The sequence below is a fragment of the Oncorhynchus nerka genome, linkage group LG25, assembly GCF_034236695.1.
Source record: "Oncorhynchus nerka isolate Pitt River linkage group LG25, Oner_Uvic_2.0, whole genome shotgun sequence".
Lineage (NCBI taxonomy): Eukaryota > Metazoa > Chordata > Actinopteri > Salmoniformes > Salmonidae > Oncorhynchus > Oncorhynchus nerka.
In genome coordinates, this window is record NC_088420.1 from 27,808,152 (window position 1) to 27,816,152 (window position 8,001).

Here is an 8,001-nt window from a genome sequence, read left to right on the forward strand (position 1 = left end):
GTTACATGTGGCAGCTTGCGTTCCACACAATCATTTAGCAGAGAAAGCACAGGAGAAACCCTGCTGCTGCAGACCTGTTATATGCAAAGTATTTTAGACTTCCAAGCCTGTATTAAGATGTAATGTAATAATCTAAAATGTAAATATCTATAAGAATTAAACATGTTAATGTCCAACTGTAACAAATGGATTTGATGTCTGTCATTGCAATGGATTTCAGAAAAGCATAACAAAAAAATGGATTTCGCAATACCGTGCCACTCCTCTTTAAAAAAAAGAATAATAATCTGACTCAGTGATCATCCTGTCCGCTAGGCGTCAGTACTTCTGTTTTTCTTCTCTTTCAAGAGTGACGCAGACGCTGCATGAACGTCTGTTGTTACCACTAGCTACGGTTGTTGCTGTTGCCTGGGCAGTGGCTGTCAAATAGGCTGGCGAAGCTACCTTTGTCATGATTTTGTAGCAACCCCTCTCCTGAAAATATAGCAACCATATTTTGAAAGATACCTTGAATTAGCATCAGAGAATCTGGGCGAAGAGAACAAGAGTGAGATGAAATGACAACGTCAACATTACAGGTAGCAAAACATTAGCTAGCTAACGTTATCGCCATTAGTTTACTAGCTACAATATTATACATTCTGCTTAATAGTTACCAGTCAACTTGTTATTGAACTGAATACTGTAGCTACAACAATAACACCACATTTTCCACTGTTGGTAGTTTGACCATTGGCACGAATAACTGTTACGAGGAATGTCTTGCAAACAAAATAGTTTGCTTGTCAAGTCTAGTGAGTACTAGTAGTTATTAGTCTGTAAATGTCATATAATCTGTTACATGTTATGGATTCCAACCTTAAAGGTAAATGTACAGTTTATTTGTTTGGTTTGACCCACGGTCTGAACCTGGACTCCCCTGTTTCATTTATATGGTTCATCCCATCCTCTCTTCCCTCACAAAGAAAGCGATTGATCTTGTGACCAAAGCCACAGAGGAGGACAAGAACAAGAACTATGAGGAAGCCTTGCGCCTTTACCAGCATGCAGTGGAGTACTTCCTGCATGCTATCAAGTGTGAGTGTGAAATGTAATATTTTTCTGTCCACAGTCCAATTTGTTTAAGTATTCAGAGTATAAATTAGGTTGATGTTTTTGAAGGCAAAAAGTAATGTGTTTTGATCTCTTCTTCCAGATGAGGCACACAGTGACAAGGCAAAGGAGAGCATACGTGGGAAGTGTATGCAGTACCTAGACCGGGCCGAGAAACTCAAAGATTTCTTGAAAAACAAAGAAAAAACAGGGAAGAAGCCTGTCAAGGAAGCACAGAGTAATGATAAGTATGTTGTCACACATCTGTTCACACAGACACTGTCCTACATTAACACAAGCATACCTAGGAAATAACAATTTGCCAAACAGACAATATGAAGGAAAAAGGAAACCGCACACTGCTCTTGATAGTATCACTGATCTGTAATAAGCTTACGCATCGGCCTGACGGCCTTCGTCAGAGCTTTTGTGAGTTAAAAAAAAATGACCACCCTTATGTAGACCCACCCACATCCGTTTCCACACATCGAATGGGGTTGAGTCGAGAGAAATCAAATAAGTGCCATATAGTCACCGGCACCAAATAGTTTTTCACATTACACATTCCTTTTAGGAGTGACAGTGACAGCGAAGGTGAAAACCCAGAGAGAAAGAAACTGCAGGAGCAACTGATGGGTGAGTGTGTGTTTGTCTCCTCTTTCACACACCAGCTGTCTAAACTGTGTCTGATGTTCATGAGGGATATGAACTTTGATGCTAAACTGATCCATGTCATGGTACAGGTGCCATTGTGATGGAAAAGCCCAATGTCCGGTGGAACGATGTAGCTGGGCTAGAGGGAGCTAAGGAGGCCCTGAAGGAAGCTGTAATCCTGCCCATTAAATTCCCTCACCTCTTCACAGGTTAGACTGCCTTTTTTTCCCCTCACATATATACTCTCTTTCTCACTATCTTCTGCATGGACATGTCACCATAATGATAATACTGTATGTGTATTCTGTCTATTTGTTCATTATGCTTGAATGTATCTCTGGTTGCAGGCAAACGCACTCCATGGAGAGGGATTCTTCTCTTTGGACCCCCTGGGACGGGAAAGTCTTACCTGGCCAAAGCAGTAGCCACAGAAGCCAACAACTCCACCTTCTTTTCTGTGTCATCATCAGACCTCATGTCCAAGTGGCTTGGAGAGAGTGAGAAGTGAGACATAATTTCTTATTTGTAATTCTACTGTTCATGTAAATCCCCCAAAATCTCACTGATACTTATGTGTCAAATCTAATTTTATTTCTCACATGCGCTGAATACAACCTTACTGTGAAATGCTTACTTACAAGCCCTTAACCAACAATGCAGTTTTAAGAAAATATTGACTAAATAAACTAAAGTTTAAAAACCTACTCCATATCAATAATCAGGCTATATACAGTGGCTACCTGTATCGAGTCAATGATTGAAGTAATTTGTACATGTAGGTCGGGGTAAAGTGACTATGCATAGATAAACAGCGAGTAGTAGCGGTGTCAAAACAAAGGGGGAGGTTAATGCAAATAGTCCGGGTGGCCATTTGATTAATTGTTAAGCAGTCTTATGGCTTGTGGGTAGAAGCTGTTAAGGAGCCTTTTGAACCTAGACTTGGAGCTCAAACGGTAGCAGAGAGAACAGTCTATGACTTGGGTGTTTGGAGTCTTGACAATTTTTTGGACCATCCTCTGACATGCCTAGTATATAGGTCCTGGATGGCTGGAAGCTTAGGCCCAGTGATGTACTGAGCCGTACGCAGTACCCTCTGTAGCGCCTTATGGTCAGATGCACAGCAGTTGCCATACCAGGCAGTGATGCAACCGGTCAGGATGCTCTCGATTGTGCAGTTGTAAAACCTTTTGAGGATCTGGGGACCCATGCCAAATCTTTTCAGTCTCCTGAGGGGGAAAGGGCATTGTAGTGCCCTCTTCATGATTGTCTTGGTGTGTTTGGACCATAATAGTTTGTTGGTGATGTGGGCACCAAGGACATTGAAACTCTCGAACTGCTCCACTACAGCCCTTTTTATGTGAATGGGGGCCTGTTCGGCCCTCCTTTTCCTGTAGTCCACGATCAATTCCTTTGTCATACTCACGTTGAGTGAGAGGTTGTTGTCCTGGCACCACACTGCCAGGTCTCTGACATCCTCCCTATAGTCTGTGTCGTCGTTGATCAGGCCTACCACTGTTGTGTCGTCAGCAAACTTAATGATGGTGTTGGATTCATGCTTGGCCAACAGTACAGGAGGGGACTCAGCACACACCCCTGATGGGACCTTGTATTGAGGATCAGCGTGGCAAATGTGTTGTTGCCTACCCTTACCATCTGGGGGCGGCCCGTCAGGAACTCCAGGATCCAGATGCAGAGGGAGGTGTTTTGTCCCAGGGTCCTTAGCTTAGTGATGAGCTTTGTGGGCACTATGGTGTTGAACACTGAGCTGTAGCCAATGCAGCATTCTCACATAGGTGTTCCTTTTGTTCAGGTGGGAATGGGCAGTGTGGAGTGCGATTGAGATTGTGTCCTCTGTGGATCTGTTGGAGCGGTATGCAAATTGGAGTGGGTCCAGGGTTTCCGGGATGATGGTGTTGATGTGAGCCATGACCAGCATTTCAAAGCACTTCATGGCTACAGACGTGAGAGCTACGGAACGGTAGTCATTTAGGCAGGTTACTTTAGTGTTCTTGGGTACAGGGACTATGGTGGTCTGCTTGAAACATGTAGGTATTACAGACTCGGGTCAGGGAGAGGTTGAAAATGTCAGTGAAGACACTTGCCTGTTGGTCCGTGTATGCCTTGAGTACACGTCCTGGTAATCTGTCTGGCTCTGCGGCCTTGTGAATGTTGACCTGTTTAAAGCTCTTGCTCACATCGGCTATGGAGAGCATGATTACACACTCGTCCGGAACAGCTGGCGCTCTCATGCATGCTTCAGTGTTGCTTGCTTCGAAGCGAGCATAAGTATCCTGTTGAATGTTTGTGCCTCTCTTTCTCTCTCTATCCATCAGACTGGTGAAGAACCTGTTTGATCTTGCCCGCCAGCACAAGCCCTCCATCATCTTTATTGACGAGGTGGACTCGCTCTGTGGCTCCAGGAATGAGAATGAGAGTGAGGCAGCCCGGCGGATTAAGACCGAGTTCCTGGTACAGATGCAAGGTGAGAATTTAGTCTATAGTCTATACCCACTCCCCACTTTCTGCCAAGACCGCTTTAAGACTTCAGATCCAACAAACACCCCATCAAAGAGTACTTAACTTAAAAGTCTACTGCATCAGTTGACTTGACCTTTCCGATTCAATGCGTAACATGTTCTATATAAGCAACAGGCTTACAAAGTCTTCATTCCTACTCTCTGATGGCAGGTGTGGGCAACAACAACGATGGAATCCTCACCCTTGGGGCCACTAACATTCCCTGGGTTCTGGATGCTGCCATCCGTAGAAGGTCAGTGATCAATAAGGGGGCAGGTTGGGATGGGATATACAGTATGTTTGTTGTTTAACAGATTCACAAAAGTAATGATAAAGCCTGAATATTTGTTTATACTGTCTGTACCTATTAATGTAGATTCCATTGAGTGGAAGACCAGTCCTGGAGTTTTCTTGAAATGTTTGTAGAACAGTAGATAAGCACCCAAAATGGGAAATGTTTTGTGTTGTATTGTTCAAGCAAAAATGATTTCCTAATGGATACAATAGTCATCGTCAAGCATCCTCATCAGAATTATGTCACTGTCAGGTTTGAGAAGCGTATCTACATCCCTCTCCCAGAGGAGCCCGCCAGGTCACAGATGTTCCGGCTGCACCTGGGCAACACACCCCACAGCCTGAGTGACGCAGACCTTCGTCAGCTCGCCAAAAAGACAGAAGGCTACTCCGGGGCTGACATCAGCGTCATTGTACGAGATGCCCTCATGCAGCCTGTCAGGAAAGTGCAGTCAGCCACACACTTCAAAAAGGTAATTTATACCCATGATGTTCCCTCTAATTTTTCCTCGCTGAGCAAATTTCGGGTCTGAATTTGTGAAAATTCTGTGCAACTTCTAGTGTGCATTTACTGTGAACACTGAGGCTGAACCTGCTTTAAGTTAGTTTTAACAGTGGCCAACTAGGCTACTGTGACTATTTGCTCATAATGTAGGTCTACCAGACTGGCTTACCATCAAAAACAATGGAGAAAATACATCCCATAACATTTTAACGTTTAAATACCTGTTCTATCATTCATCCTACAGTAGCAGCCAATGTGTGGTATTCAATGTAGGCTTACATTCCATTGAATAAGAAAAAAACATGCAGGGCTTGACATGAACCTGTTTATCCACTTGTTCTTTAGACAAGGTGAATGAAAATGTTGTTTTTGATACAAGAAACCACTTTACAAAATCAAATGCATTATTATTCCCATATCATTCTTCAAGAGAATCAGACCAATTATGCTACCCTCTGTCTATTGGCTACTTAGCTTATTCAAGCCTGTCTCAAAATACAACACTGCCCCTAGCAAAAGATATGAACAAAATGTGCACACGTGGCTACATGCAGCTCTTGCTTTGATCTCAAAACAAGCCCATCTACTCAAGACCACAGCTGGTAACACAGTCCAGTTCATAGTAAATAGCACGGATCCATATATATTGCAATGGTCTATTTGCATAAAGGCCTACTGCAGCTCTGATTGACTATGCCCCACAGGTCTGTGTAGAGTATGGGCTGGGTCGTGTGTAATAGAATCCTACTCCGAAGTATACTACCTACAACAAAACATCCTCCGTAGTTCGTTTTGTTTAAGTATGTTGCATTGAAAGTGGCTAATATTGAGTTGATTCGATCACAGTAAAGAGAAAGGTTGATAGTGTTAAGAGGGTAAAACTCTAGAAAGTTCAATCTTGTGCTTCTCTCCATGGGCTGATATTTCTGCGTGGCAGTCCTGGGGAGCTGCGTGGCAGTCCTGGGGAGCTGCGTGGCCACACGCAGATTAGATTAAACATTGCCCATGATATAGTAACTCTATTGTAGTCGACTCTTGTACACTACACTAAAGGTGTTTCTCTTTCTCTGCTATTAAAGAGATTTTAGAATTTGTTTGTTGTGGTACTCTTAGGTGCGAGGGCCATCCCGTGCCAACAGTCAATTGATGGTGGATGACCTTCTGACCCCGTGTTCGCCTGGGGACCCAGCTGCCATAGAATTAACCTGGATGGATGTGCCTAGCGACAAGCTGCTGGAACCCATCGTCTGCATGGTGAGAAACATCCACAACAGACACTCACATTTTGTTTACACATTCAGGCATTACACAATCATATTTGTACAAATACTGAACAATGCTAATGCTTTGTCCCTCTGCCCTCCAGTCTGATATGCTGCGGTCACTGTCCACCACGCGTCCGACAGTCAACAGTGAAGACTTGTTCAAGGTCAGGAAGTTCACAGAGGACTTTGGACAGGAGGGCTAAGAGGTCCTGGTCAGCCAGGGGCTTCACTACTCCTTACCCTGTTTCTCCTCTCAAGCCCCATTCATACAACCTCCTGTCAAGTAGTAGCTACAGTACTACCACACTACAAACTTGGATTTGTTCGACTAACCTGCATTGGCAAGAATGATGGAGCATTTAACCTCATACCATTTCCCTCCGATCATACACTATTGCAGTCCTGAAGACTGAGACTATATATTTTTTTGCCATCCTGCACTTTGTTGTTAATCATTATGAAGGAAGGGTGAAGAGCTTTTGAACAATTGCATTTAACATAGCTCTTGTCTTGCATGTGTGTAAGTCATAGGCTGCATTTAAATAGGCAGCACAATTCTGCTTTTTTTTCCACTAATTGGTCTTTTGACTAATTGGATCAGCTCTGAAGATCTGATGTGAATGGTAAAAATACCGATTTGTGGAAAACAATATCAGAATTGGGCTGCCTGTTTCAACGCAGCCTTAATGTATGTCTTGTGTAGGAGCGCTCTGCTTTTAAATTAATTGAGTTGACTGACCATAGCTGCCCCCTCTCCCAGTCCCCACTAGAGCTGTCCCTATTTTACAGGCAGTGTTACTTACGATTATTTATTTTTATCTCGTCAAGATTTGTTGACTGTATGAGTGACTGAGGACACAGCTGATCATTGAGTGGAAGAGGTGTTTACATTTCAGTATTTCTCTGACATGTTATGTGACTGAAGATGGGGACAAGAGCCCTTTTCTATTTCTGGATTTGAGCATTGAAAATAATAGTTCCATGACAGACATGATCATATTGTCAAGTGTTGCTATGTCTGTATAGTTGGGGGGTGTCAGTTCTGGTCCCAGAGGGGATCTCACTGCAGTTACAACTATCCTTGATAACCTGACTTAGTAAATCCAGAATTCAAAAATAAAAAGATGTTTGTCATTATTCCATTTCAACTTTACATGATCCATGTTATTACAGTTGAAGTCAGAAGTTTACAAACACTTTAGCCAAATGCATTCAATTCCTGACATTTAATCCTAGTAAAAATTCCCTATTATAGGTCAGTTAGGATCACCTCTTTATTTTAAGAATGTGAAATGTCAGAATAATAGTAGTGATTTATTTCAGCTTTTGTTTCTTTCATCACATTCCCAGTGGGTTAAAGGTTTACATACACTCAATTAGTATTTGGTAGCATTGTCTTAAAATTGTTTAACTTGGGTCAAACGTTTTGGGTAGCCTTCTACAAGCTTCCCACAATAAATTTGGTGAATTTTGTCCCATTCCTCCTGACAGAGCTGGTGTAACTAAGTCAGGTTTGTAGGCCTCCTTGCTCGCACACGCTTTTTCAGTTCTGCCCACACATTTTCTTTGGGACTGAGGTCAGGGCTTTGTGATGCCACTCCAATACCTTGACTTTGTTGTCCTTAAGCCATTTTGCCACAACTTTGGAAGTATGCTTGGGGTCATTGTCCATTT

General features: G+C 42.9%; 1 protein-coding gene across 1 annotated transcript; it reads left to right on the forward strand.

Moving 5' to 3' along the window:
- The first annotated feature begins 366 nt into the window (after nt 1-366).
- On the forward strand, nt 367-7,450 carry vps4a (vacuolar protein sorting 4 homolog A). The gene is made up of 11 exons (XM_065009712.1): nt 367-578; nt 966-1,077; nt 1,196-1,340; nt 1,667-1,728; nt 1,836-1,955; nt 2,094-2,250; nt 4,080-4,228; nt 4,435-4,516; nt 4,811-5,030; nt 6,176-6,316; nt 6,429-7,450. Exons 1-11 carry the CDS (start codon nt 558-560, stop codon nt 6,528-6,530), a joined length of 1,311 nt encoding a protein of 436 aa, XP_064865784.1. The 5' UTR covers nt 367-557; the 3' UTR covers nt 6,531-7,450.
- Nucleotides 7,451-8,001: the final 551 nt, after the last annotated feature.

What these genes read in the sequence shown, in the direction of transcription:
- vps4a (XM_065009712.1), top strand. Translation starts at nt 558, where the DNA reads ATGACAACGTCAACATTACAG. An exon ending in TGACAACGTCAACATTACAG is followed by an intron (nt 579 to 965) that starts GTAGCAAAACAT and finishes TCCCTCACAAAG; the next exon opens with AAAGCGATTGATCTTGTGAC. An exon ending in ATTCCCTCACCTCTTCACAG is followed by an intron (nt 1,956 to 2,093) that starts GTTAGACTGCCT and finishes CTCTGGTTGCAG; the next exon opens with GCAAACGCACTCCATGGAGA.